The sequence below is a fragment of the Geotrypetes seraphini genome, chromosome 6, assembly GCF_902459505.1.
Source record: "Geotrypetes seraphini chromosome 6, aGeoSer1.1, whole genome shotgun sequence".
Classification (NCBI taxonomy): Eukaryota; Metazoa; Chordata; class Amphibia; order Gymnophiona; family Dermophiidae; genus Geotrypetes; species Geotrypetes seraphini.
Genome location: NC_047089.1, coordinates 152,606,692 through 152,630,314, shown reverse-complemented (window position 1 = coordinate 152,630,314; position 23,623 = coordinate 152,606,692). Strand labels below are relative to the sequence as shown.

General features: G+C 46.2%; 1 protein-coding gene across 8 annotated transcripts in view; it reads left to right on the top strand.

Moving 5' to 3' along the window:
- The window catches only part of UXS1 (UDP-glucuronate decarboxylase 1), a 153,052-nt gene that overhangs the window by 30,132 nt on the left and 99,297 nt on the right, over positions 1-23,623 (top strand). For 5 of the 8 annotated variants that reach the window (XM_033948081.1, XM_033948084.1, XM_033948086.1 and 2 more), the window contains exon 3: positions 19,559-19,610. In XM_033948081.1, coding sequence (XP_033803972.1) covers positions 19,559-19,610 — 52 coding nt within the window. The remainder of the gene's footprint in view (positions 1-19,558; positions 19,611-23,623) is intronic. The other 3 variants (XM_033948082.1, XM_033948088.1, XM_033948087.1) reach the window with 1 other exon arrangement.

Here is a 23,623-nt window from a genome sequence, read left to right as displayed (position 1 = left end):
CGCCTTCCGAACACCTATATCTGTCTTATCATTCCCTCTGTAATTCCTCCACCTGAGCACAATGTATTGATGCACCTTCTTATCCAGTTTGTCTATTTTGACTAGATTGTAAGCTCTTTTGAGCAGGGACAGTCTCTTCTGTGTTTTGATGTACAGTGCTGCATATGTCTAGTAGCACTATAGAAATGATTAGGAGTAGTAGTAGTAGTAAGTCAAACTAAATACCTAACAGCTCCCTCCCCTTCCCCCATGGTCTTGCATTTCTCCCTCTCAAGAGCAGGTGTAAATGTTTGCAGTCTACAATGCACCTGAGAGGAAATGTATGACCTAGGGATGTTTTGAAAATTACTTATACTATGGGCACCTTGGACAAGCGGGGATCACGTGATGCAGTGAGCAGGGGCAGACGCACACTGTTCTAGCTTCCGAACCCAGAGTCATTTTTCTACTATTCCCCGAAATTGCAGGGACATCCAGCGATCTTTGCCGAGTGCACTAGCAGGGGGTTGGTTTATGGACAAATTTTTAACAAAACATGTGACCCCCGATGGCCTCCAAAACCGCCAAAAAAGATTGCGACCACCCGCAGCCCAGTGAGAACAAAATGGCGTTGGGGCAAATTAAGGATCTTGGGAGTAACTGAAATGGTAGCAGGGGCAGCCTTGTTACCCACGTTGGAAACTTGGTTTTGAGACAATTTTCCTTTCACAGCAGCTCTGGGTCCCCTCCATTTGGAAAGGGCACATTAACTGAGCAGGGAGCAAACCCATGAAGCCGGCCACAGATGGTTATAATCAAAATACTTAATTATAATCATAAAGTGGAGATCCTGCGCCAGCTGACTATAAGCAACTTTGGAGATTCCCAGATTAGAATTTTTCAAGATTATTCAGCGGCATTAACTGAAAAGAGGAAATTATTCTATCCTTATGCTCTACATTGGTAGAAAAGAAGCTGTGTTTCATGTTTATCTATCCAGCTGTCCTTCAGCTGCAACATCAAGGCCAGTGGCATAGCTTTGATTCCTCGACAGTGTTGATGTTGATCATGGAATAAAGGGAGTGCTAAAGGAGGACAAAGCCATCGCTGATAAACTGAACACATTTTTTGTGTCTGTATTTACCAAAGAGGATATACACAACATACCGGAACCCGAAAGGCTATACACTGGAGGCGAAGACGGGAAACTGACAAGGTTGACGGTCAATCTAGAAGAAGCATGTAGGCAGATTGATAGACTTAAGAATGACAAATCCCTGGGACCAGATGGCATCCATCTGAGGGTCATTAAGGAACTGAAAGGGCTATAGCTGAACTGCTTCAACTAATAGCCAATCTGTCGATCAAATCGGGCAAATGTTACGCCGATCTTCAAAAAAGGTTTGATGAGAGATCCGGGAAACTACAGACTGGTGAGTCTGACCTCAGAACCGGGAAAGATGGTACAGGCGCTGATAAAAGACCGCATCATTAATCACCTTGACGGATACAGTCTGATGAGGACCAGTCAGCATGGCTTCAGCATAGGACGATCTTCCTTGACGAACTTGCTGCACTTCTCCGAGGGAGTAAACAGGCAAATAGACAAGGGTGACCCGGTCGACATTTTATATCTGCATTTTCAGAAGGCGTTCGACAAGGTTCCGCATGAACGACTACTTCGGAAAATTGAGAGCCATGGAATCGAGGGTGAAATACTCACGTGGATTAAAAACTGGCTAGCGGATACGAAACAGAGTGGGGGTAAATGGACCATACTCGGACTGGAAGGACGTCACCAGTGGGGTGCTGCAGGGCTCGTTGCTTGGACCCATGCTCTTCAACATATTCATAAATGATCTGGAAAGGGGTACGACGAGTGAGGTGATTCAATTTGCAGACGATACGAAGTTATTCAGAGTATTGAAGATGCAGGGGGATTGTGAAGATCTGCAACGCGACATAACCACGCTAAAGAAATGGGCAGTGACATGGCAAATGAGTTTAAACGTGGATAAGTGTACGGTAATGCATGTCGGTATCAAAAATCCCATACATGAATACAAGATGTCCTGGGCGGTACTTAGAGAGACCCCCCCCCAGGAAAGAGACTTGGGAGTACTGGTCGACAAGTCAATGAAGCCGTCTGGGCAATGCGCGGCAGTGGCGAAAAGGGTAAACAGAATGCTAGGAATGATTAAGAAGGGGATCGTGAACAGATTGGAGAAGGTTATCATGGCCCTGTACCGGGCCATGGTAAGCCCTCACCTGAAATACTGCATCCAACACTGGTCGCCGTACATGAAGAAGGACACGGTATTACTCGAAAGGGTCCATAGAAGAGTGACTAAAATGGTTAAGGGGTTGGAGGAGTTGCCGTACAGTGAGAGATTAGAGAAGCTGGGCCTATTCTCCCTTGGAAAAGAGGAGACAGAGGGGACATGATCCAAACATTCAAGATAATAAGAAGGGAATAGACTTAGTAGATAAAGACAGGTTGTTCACCCTCTCCAAGTTAGAGAGAACAAGAGGGCACTCTCTAAAGTTAAAAGGGGATAGATTCCGTAGAAACATAAGGAAGTTCTTCTCCCAGAGAGTGGTAGAGAACTGGAATGCTCTGCTGGAGTCTGTTATAAGGGAAAACATCCTCCAAGGATTCAAGACAAGATTGGTGAAGTTCCTGCTAAACTGGAACGAACGTAGGTAGGGTTGGCCTCGGTTAGGGCGCTGGTGTTTGACCTGCTGGCCGCCATGTGAGCGAACTGCTGTGCGCTATGGACCACTGGTCTGACCCAGCAGCGGCAATTCTTATGTTCTGCAGCTCACGGAGCTACCCTGTATAACCCGCTGAGGCTGCTCCATTTTCTGGAAATAGCATGGGTAGTAATGTATGTTGGGGGCTTACCCTGGTATGGAGGTATGATTATATTGTCTCCTACTGGGCTCTCCTGGACATATTCATATTTATATTTTGATGTAAAGAAGTTCTGTTGTATGTTCTGTACTTTGCGATTACACAGTTTGTTTAGGCCATGGGCTCATTCTAGTTGTTGGGCATGGGGAATTCCCACTTGTTTATTATATGTCTCTGGATCCCTTAGGGGAGAGTACAGTGGTGTTGTGCATGACAGGCCATGGGAAGGTGTTATGAATGATACTGTGCTTGTTTTTTGTACCTATGAAGCAGTTGGGGTCTATTATGAGGGGAAGATTCTTATTGGGAATTATGATATTTGACTGATTGTGTTTATGGCTCGGGGAGGCATCTAACACGTGATTACACATCTACTGCTCCATTTTGGAGTGGGGCGGCAGATGTGTGACATTTGGAGGGGGTGTGTGGGGCGGGGGCATGGGAAGGGGTGTTTGGGAATTGGGGCAATCCAAGTTTGGGTTTTCTGGGAGTACTATTACGTCACATTGCAGTGGTTTATTTGGAGCGGGGATCCTATCCATGTTCTTTTTTGGAACAGTGGCAGTTTACAATTTCTTTTTTACCTATCCTTGGTATGGCTAGGAGCCTGGGATGATTTTCCACTGACTAAGACGAAATAGCACAGGGACTATTCTAAAAGACACATATGACTTTAGCAAACACACTGAGAATAGTGTCTTGGAATGTGTCATGAACAAAATTTGAAATATTCCACTAGATGATTCTTTAGTCACCAATCCTTAATTCATAACATTAAATTCTTAATATTCAATTCCCACATCGAAGTTCTTCAGTATGCCACACTGGAGCTAAAGAGTAGAGAAGCTAGTGTGGTAGCCGTCCTCATCGTAACTTTAAAATCGGTGCTGTTTCATTTCATATAAATCTTTTTAACTTTTTTTAGCTTTTTAGTTTTTCATTATTTAAAGTGCCAGTGCTTATTCATAAAATTTAATTTATTCTATTTAATTTATAAAATTTAATATTTTAGTAAACGTAAAGTGAGGCTTAGCTTAAAAACATTACTGCCTCATTCCCCTCCGCGTTTCATTCTTCCTCAGGGTCGGGGATGATAAACATACTGTAAAGAAACAATTATCATTAATTCCACGCAACTATCTAAACCTCTTAACAGAATATTTATACACTGGCTTACCAGAAATGTTCAAGCTTTTAGCGTTTAGCCTATTCCATAAAGTGATTATGCTGGGACTGCTAACATGGCCGCGGCGTTCTGAGCAGTGCTAAAGAAGAAAACACCCCGTGACTTGCAGGAAGCCCTTCCACTAATCAGGGCCTGAATAGATCATTCATAATTCTAAATATGTGGGGTCCAGTACCAACTTAGCTACATGCCAGTGTTTGAGAGTAATGTTTTTTATATTCAAACCAGGGGGAGAATTGTTGAACACACACCAAGGTATTTTCCACTGAAGGTTTCTGATTGTACTCAAGAAGCAAAGCTCTATGTGCATACTTCGCCCTCGGATATGCTTGGTGTATCACTTGTTTAGGATATCCTCTCCGTTGGAATCGCTGTTTCATAATCCGGGCTTGAATTTTATATTACTCACAAGAATAGCAGATCCTGCAAAGACGCAGGAACTGACTTTTTGGGAGGCTATCCTTGAGTTTACAAGGATGAAAGCTGTGGTACCTAAGAAGACTGTTCCTATCTATATGCTTCCGGAATATAGTTGTAAGTAATTTGCTTTGAACTTTCATAATTTTTAAGTCCAGAAAGGATATTTATCCCAGGACAAGCAGGCATGATATTCTCACATGTGGGTGACGTCATCTACGGAGCCCCGATGCGGAAGCATTTTCAAGCAAACTTGATTGAAGATTTAAGTTTGCTCTGCTGCTCCACGCATGCGTGCCTTCCTGCTCCACTAGGGGGTGCATCCCCTCGTGGTCTCCAGTTCAAAATTTTCTGCTGAGCCTAGAAGCCGTGTTTTTTCAGGCTCTGCCCCAACTGCCTTCTAGCACCGCGATTTTTCTTATTTTTCTCGATTAAGTCGCTGTGCGCAAATTTTTTCTTGTTTTAACTTGTTCCTGCTTCGTTTTTGACCGACCCGGAGGCTTCCGGGTCCCCGTGGCCGCGTGGCTACTCGAGCCGCGGCCACTTTTGATTCTATGTCCGGGCCTTTGACCGGCTTTAAAAAGTGCACCCGGTGCGAGCGGCTTCTTTCCATCACACCGAGGCAGTGGACATGCCCTCGATGCTGTCCGTGCCAGTCTTCCAGGACTTACTCCGAGCGATGATTTCATCGGAGCTGTCCGCTGCAATGGCCCATCTACAACCGGCCTCGACCTCGACCCTGCATGTGCCAGACCAGCCTGAGCCTCGCGTCGAGCCACCTCGGGGAAAAGCGCGCAAGCTTCGCCGCATCTCATCCTCCTCGGACTCCTCGCCGAGACACCCGAGGCGCTCTCCCTCCACAGACCGCCGCGGGGCAAAACGTCGTGCTAAAACGACAGAAACCTCGAACCGCCATACCTCCAAGAAGGCCCAGGGTTCCCCCGCTCTACGAGGCCGTTCACCTACACCTCGTACGGGACCGCTGAAGGTGGCGGAGCTATCACTCTCCAACCCGCGCATCCTCCGAACCCCCCCTCGGGCCGGGGCTCCGATCCGAGGTTTCAGACTTTCACCGAGGGAATCCGGGTCGAAGTCACCGATTCGTCATCGATCGGTACCCCGAACCCCGGCATCGTCTCCGAGGGGCTCCTCGAGACGTCGGAGATCCACGACCCCAGAACACTTTCACAGTGCTTCCCCTGTCTCGGAGCGGGGATCGGAGCAGGAGCCTCGATACTCGAGGGAAGCCTCCCCATCCTTCTCCACCCGACGGAGGTCTCATTCACCGACCCCGCACGGGGCCTCGGGAACATCCCGCCCATCCTTCTCTCGCTTTGTTCAGGACATGGGCCACGCCTTGGACTTAGACCTCCAGTCCGACTCCAGATACTCTAAGGAGTACCTAGCGGAGCTGGATATGCCATCACTGCTCAGAGAGTCCCTTCGCTTACCGCCTAACCCTGTACTCCAACAGGCTTTCTTCAGGAACCTGGAGACCCCCTATATGGTCACAGCAGTACCCTCCAAAATGAAGGCCAAGTACCGTACAGTACCCTTCCCCGGATTTGAACAACCGCAGCTCTCCCACCAGTCGCTGCTAGTAGAATCCTCCTTGAAAAAGGCTCACCCCTCCAGGGTCTCAGCAGCGGTCCCCCCAGGCCGAGAAGGCCGAACCCTAGACAAGTTCGGCAGGAGACTATATCAAAATGCGATGATGGCCTCTAGGGTGCAAAGCTACACCTTCACCTTCACATCCTACCTCAAACACCTCATTGGACTGCTGAGAGCCTTTGAGACCGACTTACCGGCCTCCCGCCAAGGAGCGTTTAGCCTGCTTTTAGAGTCCCTCTCCAACCTACGCCTCCATCTATTCCACGCGGCCTACGATGGCTTCGAACTCTCCTCCAGAGAGGCAGCCTTTGCTATCGCCATGCGCCGACTAGCTTGGCTACGCCTGGTTGACATGGACCCCAACTTACAGGACCGGTTGGCTAACCTCCCCAGCGTGGGTAAAGAACTGTTCGATGACACTATCGAGGCGGCTACAAAACGCCTCTCCGAACACGAATGCTCGTTTGCCTCCCTCGTGCGGCAAAAACCTAAACCGCCCGCGTCCAGGCCGTTCAGGGCCCCTCCGCGCCGCTACCCACAAAAATCCACTCCTGCTGTCTCGCGGCCTCCGCCCAGGCGTCCACAAGCCCATCATCGGGCCCTGCCCAAGTCCCAACTGCCCGCGACTACCAAACCATCCCCGTCCTTTTGACGGGATACGCGGAAGGGGGCGGGCCCCCTCCACCATAGTCCCAGGCCGCCTTCCCATCGGGGGTCGCCTCAAAGTCTTTTACCCTCGCTGGGAACAAATCACGTCGGATTCATGGGTCCTTGGCGTGATCTCATCAGGATACTCTCAACTTTCGGGCCATTCCTCCAGACAACCCCCCAAGGAATTGCCCTCCCAACCGGACGCAGCTACCCCTACTCCTCTCCGAAGCTCGAGATCTGCTTCACCTGAGAGCAGTGGAGGAGGTTCCCCCCGACCAACGGGGGAAGGGCTTCTACTCCCGTTACTTCCTGGTAACGAAAAAAACGGGAGACCTTCACCCAATACTAGACTTGAGACGCCTCAACAAATTTCTGGTACGGGAAAAATTTCGGATGCTTTCCCTACCGACCCTCTACCCCCTGATCGACGAGGGCGACTGGCTCTGCTCCCTCGATCTGAAGGAGGCGTACACACATGTTCCAGTGCACCCCGCTCACCGCAAGTTCTTCCGTTTTCAGGTGGGAGACCTGCACCTGCAATACCGAGTCCTCCCCTTCGGCCTAGCATCGTCACCTCGGGTCTTCACCAAGTGCCTCGTGGTGGTCGCAGCCACCTTACGCTCCCAAGGTCTTCAGGTATTCCCCTACCTGGACGACTGGCTAATCAAAGCCCCGTCCAGGGAAGGGGTTATCTCAGCAACCCAACAGACTATTACCTACCTACAGAGTCTGGGGTTCGAGATAAACTTCCCAAAATCCCAACTACGCCCCTCGCAGTCCCTACAATTCATCGGGGCCACGCTGGACACGGTTCGCCTCCGTTCCTTCCTCCCCCCTCCGCGTTTAGAGGCGTTAGTAAGTCTGAGCCGAAGGATCTCACTGCTGACCTCGGTATCAGCTCGACAGATGATGACTCTCCTGGGCCACATGGCCTCCACCGTCCATGTCACACCCTTCGCCCGTGTCCATCTGAGAATCCCTCAGTGGACCCTGGCCTCTCAATGGCGTCAAGACCGGGACCCGATCGATCATCCCGTGACAGTGACTCCTTCCTTGCAACGATCGCTCCGCTGGTGGGCCGACTCTTCAAATCTTTCCAAAGGTTTGCTCTTCCTCGCCCCTCCTCACAGCAAGGTACTCACCACGGACTCGTCGGAGTACGCTTGGAGCCCACCTGGATGGCCTCCGCACTCAAGGGATGTGGTCAGCAGAAGACCGCCGCTGCCACATCAACATGCTAGAGCTCCGGGCCATCTATCTCGCAGCTGTAGCTTTTCAACATCTGCTTCACGACCGGGTGGTCCTCAAGATGGGGCAGATGTATTGCCCTAGGTAGTATCATACAGGGTTGGCCTATTAGTTAGTACTGTTCTTTGCTCCTCCGAGAAGCTATATACCAGCACAAACAAAATTTGAAATATTCCACTAGATAATTCTTTAGTCACCAATCCTTAATTCATAGCATTAAATTCTTAATATTCAATTCCCACACCAAAGTTCCTCAGTATGCCACATTGGAGCTAAAGAGTAGAGAAGCTAGTGTGGTAGCAATCCTCATCGGAACTTTAAAATTGGTGCTGGTTCATTTCATATAAATCTTTTAAACTTTTTAGCTTTTCATTATTTAAAGTGCCAGTGCTTATTCATAAAATTAATACTTTAATAAACTTAAAGTGAGACTTGGCTTAAAAACATTACTGCCTCATTCCCCTCCACGTTTCATTCTTCCTCAGGGTCGGGGATGATAAACATGCTGTAAATGTAATTACCATTAATTCCACGCAACTAACTTAAGCCTCTTAACAGAATATTTATATACTGGCTATGATCCAGACCATCTTGGATCGCCAGTTTGGTAATATACTTGCCAAACATACTCCTGCTTTGACTCTTCTTCCTGCAGTCCAGCCTGAGCATTTAGCAGTATCACAAGGAGTCAAGTCCTTGGCTGTGCCTCGAGCAGATCCTCCTCACTCTATACAAAGAGTTGAGTCTTTGCAAGTGTCTTGTCTAGAACATAAGCATGCTACTTAAGGAGCTGAGTCCTTGTCAGTGCCTCGAGATACCTTGACACCAGGCTTCAATCCTTTTTGGTGTCTTGATCTCCAGCCTCCCTCCTCATATAAGGCATCGCCCTTCCTGAGGAGGCCCAACCCGACCATGTGCCTCAGGCCCTGCCCCCAGGAGGGACCTAAGGCTCCCGGGCCTATTCTGATTGGCCCAGGCGCCTTAGGCCCCACCAGTAGGCGGAGCTTTGGGACGGATGGGCCAATCCGGCCTCATTCCGTCGATGGCTGCCTGCCGGACAGGCGGGTTTGGCTCCAGTCTGTCCGGCCAACTACAGAAAGGTACGGGGAAGGGGGTTGGGGGTGTCGTGGGGGTCGGCCAGGGGGGTCGCGGGTCGGCTGGGGGGGCGGTCGGAGGTTCTTGGGGGGGGCGGTCGTTGGGGGGAGGGGGGGTTTGCGTCGAGGGCAGGAGGGCCTGGGATCCCTCCTGCCCGTAATGTAGTGCAGGGTGGGGTTAGGGGGTCGCCGTGGCCAGGAGGACTTGGGCTCCCTCCTGGCCCGATATTGTCGGGGAGTTGGGGAATCGGCGGGGCAAGAGGGCTTGGGCTCCCTTTTGCCCCGATCGTGTCGGGGAGTCGGGGGGGCAAGAGGGCTTGAGCTCCCTTTTGCCCCGATCGTGTCGGGGAGTCGGGGGGGCAAGAGGGCTTGAGCTCCCTCTTGCCCCGATCGTGTCGGGGAGTCGGGGGGGCAAGAGGGCTTGAGCTCCCTCTTGCCCCGATCGTGTCGGGGGTGCCAGGGACCACACGGAGTCACCCACCGTACCACCCGATTCGGGTAAGCGCAGGTATCGGTGGGTGGCTTATTTGCGGGGGGGTGCCTTATTTTACATTTTTTTCTAAAAAGGGGGGGCTGTCTTATTTGATGGCCCTGCCTTATCATCGGGGAAACACGGTAGAAAAAAAAAAAAATGAACAGTTAAGTCCCAGTTTTTGCCGCTGAGACTCTGCCCTCTCACTGTAAAATTAGACTCTACTTAGTCTGTCTTTAAATTTAAAAAATGTGTGTTGTTTTAAAAAACAATTATGTTTTTAGATGTATCTAAATAAAAATAATAACCAAAAATTTATCTTTTTTTATGTCATCTTAGCATATTTTATGCTACAGAACGAATTATTTTTTTTAACATGTATTGTTATGGGAAAACGCGTTTCACACAACGAACGTTTCACATAACAAACTTGCTCCTGGAACGGATTAAGTTCGTTGTGTGAGGCACCACTGTATATGTTTATTTTTCTTTTACTGTAACTTGCTTAGTAAATTTGAATAAGCGATTCATCAAATTAAAATAAAACTTGAAACTTACTTCAAGCATTTGGTTGATACACTGCCTGAATATTTCAAATATATTTCTAAACATCATCTTCCAGGGTTTCAGCAGACAATCACCACTCTGACTGAACTCCGCATGAATCTCCTTCAGTCTTCCTATGATGCATTTGAACTTTCCTTGAGGGTCGCTGCCTTTTCAGTGGTAATGCGTAGGCAGGCGTCTGGCCAACATTCCTTGTCAAGGCATTGAATTGTTTGATGACTCTTATCGAGGCAGCTACCAAACGATTGTCTTAACATGAGAACTAGTTTGCTTCCATCACTCGTCCTAAGCCTAAGGCTTCAGACCTCTTCCATCTTACCAGAGGCGTTTTCCACAGAGAGCAGCTCCTTGTACAAGAGTGCCTCCTAAGAAACAATCACAACAGCAACAGAGGCAGCAGAAACCTTAGACTCCTTCTGTGCCTATGACCTCTAAGCCTTTTTGACCATCTAATACAGAGCAAAACTTCCATCGTTCTGCCTCTGTTCTCTCCCCTTCCCATTGGTGGTTATCTCCATCATTTTTACCACCGCTGGGAGATCATTACATCAGACCTCTGGGTGCTGTCCATCATCAGGGAAGGATACTCTCTTCATTTCATTCATGTTCCTCCAGATCTGCTTCCAAAAGATTATCCTTCCAATCCATCCCAGACCGCCCTTCTTCATGAAGCTCAAGCTCTGCTTCGTCTCCATGCCATCGAGAAAGTTTCCCCGAAACAGCGGAACAGGGGCTTTTACTCCCGTTACTTCCTAGTTCCAAAGAAGACTGGTGATCTGCGACCCATTTTGGAAATTTGTCAGAGAGAAATTTTGGATGCCGTCTCTGGCATCTTTTATACCCCCTTCAAGATCAGAATGATTGGTTATGTTCTCTAGATCTCAAACAGGCTTATACTCGCATTCCCATTCATCCAGCATCTCGACAGTTCCTCAGATTTCGGGTGGGGAATCTGCATTTTCAGTACAGAGTGTGAGCAGCCAGGTCTGCCCATAGGTGGGTACAATGAATTTGACAAATGGCACATGAGGCAAAGGTTCAAAAAACTTATTATTTTTATTTATTTCAATAACATCCATCAAAAAGTTAGTGCGTCATCGGGAGGTCTTTACAGCTGCTAAATGCTGGCCTTACTGACAAAGATCTAAACTCGATAATTCGTAGCTCCCCAATATATACCTTTTGTCCTGCATGACATCATTGGCTGTCAGCCAATCCACTAACAGAGGCTGTCCTTAAATTTGGGCAAAGAACTTCTTTTTAGCATGGAATATAAGTTCCAGAAATCATATTTTTTTGTTTACATTCATTTCTGAATATACATAAACATTTTATAACATAGCCAAAAACTTAAATCTAAACCTACTTATCTGTTTCAGGAGAAACTGCATTTGAAGTGCTGAAAACTTCATGGCCCTATCATGGCCCTATCAGCACAAAAAGGAGGAGGAGGGGTACTCCCCCCCCTCCTGCTTTGAACAACTGACAGTTTCAAATTACACTGATACATTTTCCTAAGTGTGGGCTACCAATGCCCCCCTTCCTATACTGGAGACTAGTGCAGCGTCTCAGATTCTAACTTAACTATTACCAGATGTTGCGCTCAGGCTTCCTTTAAGTTTCTTTAGGTTGTTCTTGCTCAATTGATGAAGCCTCCTTTCGAACCAAAGGATTCAGCTCATCTTAAATATCTCACTTGGAAAGTGGTTTTTCTCATTACTCTCATGTCTGCTCACAGGGTCAGTGATCTACAAGCTTTAGTTGCAGACCCACCTTTCACAGTATTCCTTCGTGACAAGGTGGTCCTCCGTACTCATCCTAAATTCTTACCTAAAGCGGGGCGTAGCAGTAGTAGTAGCAGCAGCTCTGCGGAACCATGGGCTCCAGGTGTTCCCATACCTGGACGACTGGCTCATCAAGGATTCGACATCTCTAGGGGTTAGTTTAGCGACCCAACGGACTACCTGGTTCCTACAAAGTTTGGGATTCGAAATCAACTTTCCCAAATCTCAACTTCAGCTCTCACAAAATCTACAATTCATTGGAGCTGTTCTGGACACTGTCCAACTCAGAGCATTTCTCCCACAACAACGACTGGAAGCTCTTCTTCAACTCTGTCATACAGTGTCTTCCCACTCTACCATCTCAGCGAGACACATGATGGTACTCCTAGGTCACATGGCCTCCACAGTACACGTGACTCCTTTGCCGGACTTCACCTCGGAATTCCTCAGTGGACCCTGGCATCTCAATGGATGCAGGTTTGTGATCCACTTTTTCAACACATAACAGTTACTCCTTCATTAAAGCAGTCTCTCCGTTGGTAGATGCTCTCTTCCAATCTTTTCAGAGGCTTGCTTTTTCAACGCCCCCCCCCCCCCCATCAGAAGGTCCTCACGACAGACTCTTCGACCTACTCTTAGGGCGCTCATCTCGATGGTCTCTGTACTCAAGGCCTCTGGACCAGTACGGATCGTCAGTGTCATATCAATCTGTTGGAACTCAGAGCGATCCTCAAAGCTCTCAACGCTTTTTAACATCTTCTTCACGACCAAGTAGTCCTCATTCGGACGGACAACCAAGTTGCCAAGTATTATGTCAACAAACAGGGAGGGACGGGATCTGCATCCCTTTGTCAAGAAGCTCTGAAAGTTTGGGACTGGGCAATCCGCCACAACACCTTCCTCAAAGCTGTCTACATCCAAGGGGCGAAGAATTGCTTGGCGGACAACTTGAGTCGTCTTCTGCAACCTCACGAATGGACACTCCATTCCTCGCCTCTTCATCACATTTTTTCACAGTGGGGAACACCTCAGATAGACCTCTTTGCAGCTCCCCACATCTACAAACTGCTTCAGTTCTGCTCCAGGATATACTCTCCTCATCGCCTCGAAGCAGATGCTTTTCTTCTGGAATGGACGAATCTCTTCCTATATGCATTCCCTCCATTTCCTCTCATTCTCAAGACTCTGGTCAAGTTGAAGAACGATCATGCCACCATGATTCTAATTTCTCCTCGGTGGCCGAGACAACCTTGGTACTCCCTTCTACTTCTGCTCAGCAGCAGGGAGCCATATCTTCTACCAGTTTTTCCTTCTCTGCTTACACAGAGTCAAGGATCTTCTTTATCCCAACCTGCAGTCTTTACACCTGACAGCTTGGTACCTCTCAACATAACCCCTCTTCAGTTTACTCAATCTGTAAGAGATGTTTTAGAAGCTTCTAGGAAGCCTACCACTAGACAATGCTATCACCAAAAATGGACTAGATTTTCTACGTGGTGTTTTTCTCATCATAAGGAGCCTCAGCATTCCTCCTTATTCTCTGTTTTGGACTATCTTTTGCACTTATCCAATTCTAGCCTCAAGTCTACATCTATCCGAGTCCATCTTAGTGCAATTGCAGCTTTCCATCAGCCTATTGAAGGCTCAGCCTCTCTGCTCATCCGGTGGTTTCCAGATTCATGAAAGGACTTATCAATGTCATACCTCCGCTCAAACCCCCTCCTGTGGTTTGGGACCTCAATGTTGTCCTTGCTCAACTGATGAAGCCTCCATTTGAACCAATTGATAAGGCTCATCTGAAGTATCTCACTTGGAAAGTGGTGTTTCTCATAGCCCTCACTTCTGCTCAATGAGTCAGTGAGCTGCAAGATTTAGTTGCTGATCCACCTTTCATGGTGTTCCATCATGACAAGGTGGTTCTTCATAGACATCCTAAATTCCTCCCTAAAGTGATCTCAGAATTTCATCTCAACCAATCCATTGTTCTTCCAGTGTTTTTTCCAAAGCCTCATTCTCATTCTGGAGAAGTAGCTCTTCATACTCTGGACTGTAAACGTGCTTTGGCCTTCTATTTGGAACGCACCAAACCACACAGAACTGCTCCTCAACTTTTTGTTTCCTTCGATCCAAATAAGTTGGGACATCCTATTTCTAAGTGTATAATCTCCAACTGGATGGCTGCTTGTATCTCATTCTGCTATGCCCAGTCTGGATTACCCCTACACAGAGTCGCAGCCCATAAAGTTAGAGCTATGACAGCTTCAATTGCTTTCCTCAGATCTACTCCTATTGAGGAAATTTGTAAGGCTGCTACATGGTCCTCAGTTCATACCTTCGACAGTTTGGCCAAACAGGATTAAAAAATTTATTCTCCTGAATTGCCAACACTCCCACATCCCATTCTGGTTAGCTTGGAGGTCACCCACATGTGAGAATAGGCTGCCTGCTTGTCCTGGGATAAAGCACAGTTGCTTACCATAACAGGTGCTATCCAGGGACAGCAGGCAGCTATTCTCAAAACCTACCCACCTCCCCTGGTTGGCTTCTCTGCTAGCTATCTGAACTGAGACACGCCCTACACTGGGCGGGAAGGCACTCGCGCATGCGCGGTGCGGTCGACTCGAAACTTCTGGTTTCTTCAAGCAAGTCTGCTTATGAGGAGTCCGCATCCGGGCTCCGTCAATGATGTCACCCACATGTAAGAATAGCTGCCTGCTGTCCCTGGATAACACCTGTTACGGTAAGTAACTGTGCTTTCGCAACTCCCAAGTAGAGTGAATTGCAATAATCAGCTCTACTCAGGATCAATGTTTGAACCACAGTATGAAAATGAAATGCTGGTAATATTGGCTTCAATTTATAGAGCATTTGAAGTTGCATATAGCCCGCCCAGATTGTTTTCAATATTTGATTTTCCATTGTTAAACAACTATCTAAAAACACTCCTAAGAGTCCTTTTTTTTACTGGTAATTTCTCCCCCATAACAACCACACTTTCCAGCTCAAAATTGTCTCTTTGACTTTTCACCAGGCCCAAGAACAGAACCTTGGGGCACGTCACTGGTAACATCCCTTTCCTCAGAGCGATCTCCATGGATCACTACCCTTTGTCGCCTTCCATTCATCCAGTTCCTGACCCATCCCGTCACTTTGGGATCCATCCCAAGGGCATTCAGTTATTAGACATCTGTGTGGAACACTGTCAAAGGCTTTGCTAAAATCTAAATACACCACATCTAGCGCACATCCTCTATCCAATTCTCTGGTCACCCAGTCAAAGAAATTGATCAGATTTGTCTGACAAGACCCACTTCTAGTGAATCCATGTTGCCTCCAATCCTGTAATCCACAGGATTCCAGAAACATAATCATTCTGTTTTAAAAACGTTTCCATTAATTTGCTTACCACAGAAGTCGGACTTATCGGTCTGTAATTCCCTATTTCTTCCTTACTTCCACTTTTGTGGAGAGGAATCGCATCCGCCCTTCTCAAGTCCTCCGGTACCACTCCCAACTCGCTACCAGAATTTCCCTAAGTTTCTTCAGCACCTTCAGATGTATACCATCTGGCCTCATCGCTTTGTCTACTTTTATTTTAGCTAGCTCCTCACGAACACAACCCTCTGAAAATCGATCAGGGTCTATTACTCCTCCTTCCCTATTCACGTTTACCTTCTGCGGTCCCATAGAAAGAGGTATGACTAGTATGAGAAAGGGAGGTATTGATGCCCCTGTATAAGATTCTGGTGAGACCTCATTTAGAATATTGTGTACAATCCTGGAGACCGCACCTTCAAAAATGTATAAAAAGGGTGGAGTCTGTCCAGAGGAAGGTTACTAAAATGGTGCATGGTCTTCGTCATAAGGCGTATGGGGGACAGACTTAAAGATTTGAGGAAAGGTGGGAGAGGGGAGATATAATAGACATTTAAATACCTACATGACATAAATGTAATTGAGTCAAGTCTCTTTCATTTGAAAGGAAGCTCTGAAATGGGAGGGCAAAGGATGAAGTTAAGAGGTGATAAGCTCAGGAGTAATCTAAGGAAATATTTTTTTTACAGAAAGGGTGGTAGATGTGTGGAAGAGGCTCCCCGAAGAAGTGGTGGAGAGAGACTGTGTCTGAATTCAAAAAAGCGTGGGATAGGCATATGGGATCTCTTAGAGAGAAGAAGAGATAATGGTTACTGCGGATGGACAGACTGGATGAGCCATTTGGCCTTTATCTGCCATCATGTTTCTATGTTCAATGTCAGGTGGTTTTTTCAAGAAATAGGAATATTGCTGATATGGTCAGCAAATCTGACGTGTGGTCTCATCACATAACTAATATTCAAGAAAGAGGGCATAAAAAATGTACCCATTGCTCCGTGTGCGGGGTGATGGAAGAAAGGAAAAAGTTCTATTGGGCTAAAACTGGGTTCCGCTGGAAACTAAATAAGAGTACCTCATGTGAGTCAATGAGGGTAATTTATATTGTGAGATGCCCCTGTGATAGGATCTATGTGGGGCAAACATCAAGAGTTTTTAAAAACCCGCTTGATAGAACATTGATCATGCATTAAAAATAAAAAAGTGAAGCTCCAATGATACAACACTGTATGAATGTAGGGCATGCTTTTGAAGACTAAAATGTCTGGTTCTAGAACTATCTATGGGTAAGAGAGGGGGGGATCTGAAGAAAAAGTTGAGACAAAGGGTGCAATTTTGGATATATACTTTGCAGTCAATGGAACCGCTGGAGCTGAATAGTACCATCGAATGGCAAGCGTTTTACTAAAACCCTGCTATTCCTTTAAATTTGACTCCCTAGGTTTATCACGTGCAATGCAGCACATGATGTGGTGGGGGTGGGTATTTAATCTTGATGGCTTCTCCTGAGCAAATGCTGTGGTGGTAGAAGGAATGCTGTGTATGGTGTGTGTGTGTATTAAGTCCTTTTCTCCTGAAGAAAAGGAATGGAGTAAAACAAGGCTTTTGTAGAGGAAGGGATTTGTTTTGAATTTTTTTGGCTTCTTACCAGAAATACAGATGGAAGCTGCACATGAGCCTCCAGACTGAGTTATTTGTTTAAGAAGAAGTGTGCCCTCAGCGGTTTGAAGTCTTCCAGGGATCTGTGAACTGTGAATTTGTTTGTTAAAAGACAGACGCTGGAGATTTGCAACTGTGAACCATGATCAAACAGGAGATAACGTCAGTGTTTGCAGAACTGATGTGTGAAAACTGTGTTTCTGTTGAAGCCCCTGAGCAGTTAAGTACAGTCAAACCTCAGTTTGCGAGTAACCCGGTTTGCGAGTGTTTTGCAAGACGAGCAAAACATTCTTGCAAAACTTGTCTCGCAAACCGAGTGTTGACTCGATTTGCGAGCACCCACCCCGAGAACCGGCATCACTCCTCCTTGCTCGCAAAGGCCCCCCCCCCCCCCGGCTCGAATCAGCACCTCGGCGAGAGGGAGAATTAGAAGGGCTTGAGCATAGAAACATAAACATAGAAATAGACGGCAGATAAGGGCCATGGCCCATCTAGTCTGCCCACCCCAATGACCCTCCCCTACCTTTCTCTGTGAATAGATCCCACGTGTCTATCCCTTTTGGCCTTAAAATCAGCACGCTGCTGGCCTCAATAACCTGAAGTGGAAGACTATTCCAGCGATCAACCACCCTTTCAGTGAAAAAGAATTTCCTGGTGTCCCCGTGCAGTTTCCCGCCCCTGATTTTCCACGGATGCCCCCTTGTTGCCGCGGGACCCTTGAAAAAGAAGATATCTTCTTCCACCTTGATATGGCCCGTGAGATACTTGACTGTCTCGATCATGTCACCCCTCTCTCTGCGTTCCTCGAGTGAGTACAGCTGCAACTTATCCAGCCGTTCCTCGTACGGGAGATCCTTGAGTCCCGAGACCATCCGGGTGGCCATTCTCTGGACCGACTCCAGTCTCAGCACATCCTTACGGTAATGCGGCCTCCAGAATTGCACACAGTATTCCAGGTGGGGCCTCACCATGGATCTATACAATGGCATAATGACTTCAGGCTTACGGCTGACGAAACTCCTGCGTATGCAACCTATGATTTGCCTTGCCTTGGATGAAGCTTGTTCCACTTGATTGGCAGTCTTCGTGTTCTCACTGACGATCACCCCTAAGTCTCATTCTGCTTCAGTTCTTGTTAGGATCTCGCCATTAAGGGTGTAAGTCTTGCATGGATTTTGGCTGCCCAGGTGCATGACTTTGCATTTTTTGGCATTGAAGCTGAGTTTCCAGGACCTAGACCAGCGCTCCAGTAGGAGTAGGTCGTGCATCATGTTGTCGGACATTGAATGTCTGTTGTGCTTTTGCCCACTACATTGCTTAGTTTGGCGTCATCGGCGAATAATGTTTTACCTCGCAGCCCTTCTGCCAAGTCTCTTATAAAGATGTTGAATAGGATCGGGCCCAGGACCGAGCCCTGCGGTACTCCACTGATTACCTCCATCATTTCGGAGGGGGTGCCGTTCACCACTACCCTCTGAAGCCCACCTCCAAGCCAGTTCCCATGCTCAAAGCCGGCAGAGGCAGGACGAAGATCTTCAAGCGGCACTGGCACGTCCTGTGGGCTGCGTGCCAGTGCCAGACAGGGGGTGAGTTAAAGTTGGTCGGGCGGGGGATGCATGTTCTCGCACGGGTGGGGGGGCCTTTGCGAGCGGGTGGGGGAGCAATGCCGGTTCTCGTGCCGGTGCCAGACGAGGGGGTGAGTTCAAGTTGGTCGGGCGGGGGGGTGCCGGTTCTCGTGTGTGTGGGGGTCTTTGCGAGCAGGGGGGAAGCAGTACCGCTGGCCTCGGGGGGGGGGGGGGGAGAACGCATCAAAGCGAGTTTCCATTATTTCCTATGGGGAAACTCGCTTTGATATACAAGTATTTTGGTTTACGAGCATGCTTCTGGAACGAATTATGCTCGTAAACTAAGGTTCCACTGTACTTGGCTTGTCTATATGTTTGTTTTGTTAAGTATATTTCTTTGTATTGCCACACTCTTAGACATTGGGGAGTTTAGAGCTTTTGGTTTGATTTTGTCTCTACAGCTAGCAATACCTTAGGTTTTTTTTCTCCCATGGTAACTCCCTGGGTAACTGCTGGCTGTAAGAGGAGCTGATGATTATAGCAGGTCAGCTGTATAGCTGAACACAGAGGCTCTGGCATTCCTGGCCAGGCCTATAGCTCCGAGGCTCGTTTTGGATAAAAGGTTTGTTTAACTTAGGCAAAGCTTACTCTCCCGAGTGTCTAAGTTATTTTGTCAGAGTAGGTTTCTATGTTCATTTCGCCATCATGGTTCTATTTTCTTCTTTTAGGTATGCTAAAATCTGCTGTTCTATTAATAGAAAGCATAGTTCTGAAATACTACTTTATAGGAATTCTAGCTGAATAAACTTTACCATGAAACCTGAAGAATCTCTTGATGAAATGGAAAACATGAATGTCCCATAGAAAAGTTGTTGTTTATTTTGGTATTGGATTTGATAGAACTCCTGCTCTCCAGCTTTTATCTAACAAATCTCCCAGTAATGCTTCAGTTGTGATTTTTTTTTGTATCTTTTGAGCACAGAGGTAAAATGAAGCTGTTAGCTTTACTTTTGTATTTTTGTGTTTTTTCCCTCTTCAGCAGATTAGTCCAAGAAAAAGGAGAACAAAATATGGAACAGAAAATAGAAGAGGTTAGTCCATGTTTTGGTTGCAAATATTTCTCTTTGCCCCTTCTACTTCAATCTTACATTACCCTCAGATATGCCCCTAGTAGTACAACATAGTCCTTGTTTCTTGCTCAGTCTTTATCTGTGTATTTATTACGTGTATATATTACAAATTTAAGCTGATGATTTTAAAGGACTATGCATAACCTCTCTAGGTTTTCTGACTATTTCTAAATTTTGAATACATTTCAAAATGAGGCCTATGTTGAGTGCATTTCAGAATGTAATACAAGACCTGTAGCATTAATACTGTGCAAAACTCAGACATCAACAGACAATGCTCATTTCCTGTGTGTCATATGCTCTTTACATCAAATACATATTACCTCTTGGGGGCCTTAAGTGTATATAACAAACAAAAATCCACTCTTAGGACAGTACACACACTTCTGGATTTCAATATTAGATTTAATCACTTGCTTTTTTCCTAATCTAAGTCCATATATGAGCAAGAAATAGGTTCAAATTTATTTCCCTGTCCAAATGTACTTTAACATATCTGTTTGTACTTGGGACAGTGGAAGGTGAAGTGACTTAGGGCTCCTTTTACTAAACTAAACTAAACCTTAAGTTTATGTACCGCATCCTATACTAATCTCATAGGCACGGAAACCCAAGATTCCAAAAAAATATTCCAAATCCTAAAAGAATTAACAGACACCAAACCATACACAACCACCACGAACACCCCTCCACCATCACCCACCCTCTTAGCAGAACACTTCAAGAACAAAATTACAAACACCAGAGCCACTCTCATCATTAACCCATCCCATCAAAACACAATCACAATCCACCCTTCAGGAAAAGAGGCAACTGCAGCAGACAGAATTTGGACTCAATTCCCCAACATACAATGGTCAGAATTCAACAAATTCTACAAAAAATACAGTCATGCCTCCTGTGACCTCAACCACTGCCCCTCATATCTCCTTACCATCTCTAGTGTAAAATTCCGCACCAAAATTCTACAATGGATTCAATTCACGCTCACAGAAGGCACATTCCCTGCTGACCTCAGCGAAATCATCATCACCCCAATCCAAAAGGACCCAAAAGCACCACAAAACCACCCATCTAACTTTAGACCTATAGCCTCAATTCCGCTATATGTCAAAATTATAGAAGGCCTAGTAGCCAAACTCCTCACCAATTACATAGATGACCACAACCTACTCCACCCCATGCAATCAGGATTCAGAACAAACTTCAGTACAGAGACACTACTAGGCTCCCTTATGGATACCGTCAGACAACACCTTAGTACAGGGAAAAAAAATGCTTCTCATACAACTGGACCTAACTGCGGCATTCGACTTAGTGGATCACAACATCCTTCTACAGATCTTAGACGCAATAGGCATCTCAGATAAAGTTTACTCTTGGTTTGAAGGATTCCTAAAACTCAGAACCTACAGTGTAAAATCAAACAAAGAAAAGTCAGAATCCTGGTCAAACCCCTGCGGCGTACCACAAGGATCTCCACTATCCCCTACCCTCTTCAATCTCTACACTGCTTCTCTAGGAACGCATCTGGACAATCTAGGCATAACCACCTATAGTTATGCTGATGACATCACCATCCTCATCCCATACGATCATTCTAAACCCACCATGACAGACAAACTTCACCAAACACTTGAAACAGTCACAACCTGGATGAAAAATCACAAACTTAAACTCAACCAAGACAAAACCAAATTCATCCTTCTCGAAAATGACAAGGTCCAAACCACAACCAACCTAGATATAAACGCAATCAAATATCCCATCCAAACCACCATAAAACTACTTGGCATGACCATAGACAGATGCTGCACTATGCAACCGCAAATAAATAAAACAATTCAGAAATCATTCGCAATCATGAGAAATCTGAGACAAGTCCGAAAATTCTTTGAAAGAACACAATTCCAACTTATAGTACAATCCCTAATACTAGGTATATTGGACTACTGCAACATCCTCTTCCTTCCTTGCCCTGTAACTACGATTAGACAACTCCAAACAATCCAAAATACAGCTTTGAGACTCATCTACTCATTGAGAAAACATGACCACATCACTGAAGCCTTCATCAACTCACATTGGCTTCCAATCCAAGAAAGAATCCAATTCAAATTCTACTGCATATTATTTAAAACTCTACACGGAGACAGCCCATCATACTTGAACAATCGCCTCATCCAAGCACCCACTACCAGACACAGAAAAACGCACTCCCCATTCATACCCCCCCCCCAATCAAGGAAGTAAAAAGAACAAAACTACACGACGGCCTCATAGCCACTCGAGCCGCAAGACTGGACAACCAGATCTCCAACCTTCTGATGACCACCCCAGACTATAGGACGTTCAGAAAAGAAATAAAAATCATACTTTTCAAGAAATTCCTGAAGCAGCAATAACATCACGACCTCTTAGTAACTCTAAAACTGACATTTGATCTACTCATTACCGCACTAATAATAACAAAAGAACCTCCGCTATGACCACCTATTAATTCTTTTACAAACCACCTCACCCTCAACAACCCGTTAAATGTTTATAAGATCTACAACTTACCTCTCTAGCTAATCATTGTAACTCTGTTTTGTTTTTTTTGTTTTTTAAATTAACCTTTTGTAATCCGCCTTGAACCGCAAGGTAATGGCGGAATAGAAATCCCTAATGTAATGTAATTATAGAGCTCGGCACGGTTTACAAGAGTTTAATAAAGGAAGGAGTAGCATAGAGGGGTTGGATGTTGAGTCCAGGGGGGAAGAGAACATTACAATTTTGTGAAGAGCCTACTTTTCAGGTGCTTACGGAATAATTGGAAGGAGCCCAGAATCTGCAGTGGAGCGGTAAGATTATTCCAGAGCTCTGTGGTTCTGAAAAAGAGAGATTTGCCCAATTTTCCCGTATAGAGCAGTGGTTCCCAACCCTGTCCTGGAGAAACACCAGGCCAATTGGGTTTTCAGGCTAGCCCTAATGAATATGCATGAAGCAAATTTGCATGCCTATCACTTCCATCATATGCAAATCTCTCTCATGCATATTCATTAGGGCTAGCCTGAAAACCCGATTGGCCTGGTGTTCCTCCAGGACAGGGTTGGGAATCACTGGTATAGAGGATACCTTTTAGTGAGGGGAAGGATAGTTTAAGTTTTTGGGTGGGCCTGGTGGGGTCAGGGCTCGAGGAGTTCCAAGAAAGCGGAATTAGTGGAGGGAGGATGCCTTGTAGGATCTTAAAAGCTAGGCAGGTGCATTTGAAATGAACTCTGGAAATTATTGGGAGCCAGTGAAGTTTGGATAGAAGTGGGGAAACATAATCGAATTTGCATTTTGCGAAGATCATCTTGGCCGCAGTGTTCTGAATTAACTGAAGTCTTTGAAGACTTTTTTTAGTTAGATAGATGGAATTGCAATAGTCTAGTCTGGAGAGGATGAACAAGGACGGCGAAATGTTGTTGGCGGAAGCAGGATCTCACTTTCCTCAGCATGTGGAGGTTAAAGAAGCATGATTTTACCAGGGAGTTGAGGTGACATAGTAACATAACATAGTAGATGATGGCAGATAAAGACCCCAATGATCCATCCAGTCTGCCCAATCTGATTCAATTTAAATTTAAAAAAAATTTTTTTTTCTTCTTGGCTATTTCTGGGCAAGAATCCAAAGCTCTACCCGGTACTGTGCTTGGGTTCCGATTGCTGAAATCTCCGTTAAAACCTACTCCAGCCCATCTACACCCTCCCAGCCATTGAAGCCCACCCCTGCCCATCCTCCACCAAACGGCCATATACAGACACAGACCGTGCAAGTCTGCCCAGTACTGGCCTTAGTTCAATTTTTAATATTATTTTCTGATTCTAGATCCTCTGTGTTCATCCCACTCTTCTTGAACTTAGTCACAATTTTACTCTCCACCACCTTTCTCGGGAGCGCATTCCAGGCATCCACCACCTTCTCCGTAAAGTAGAATTTCCTAACATTG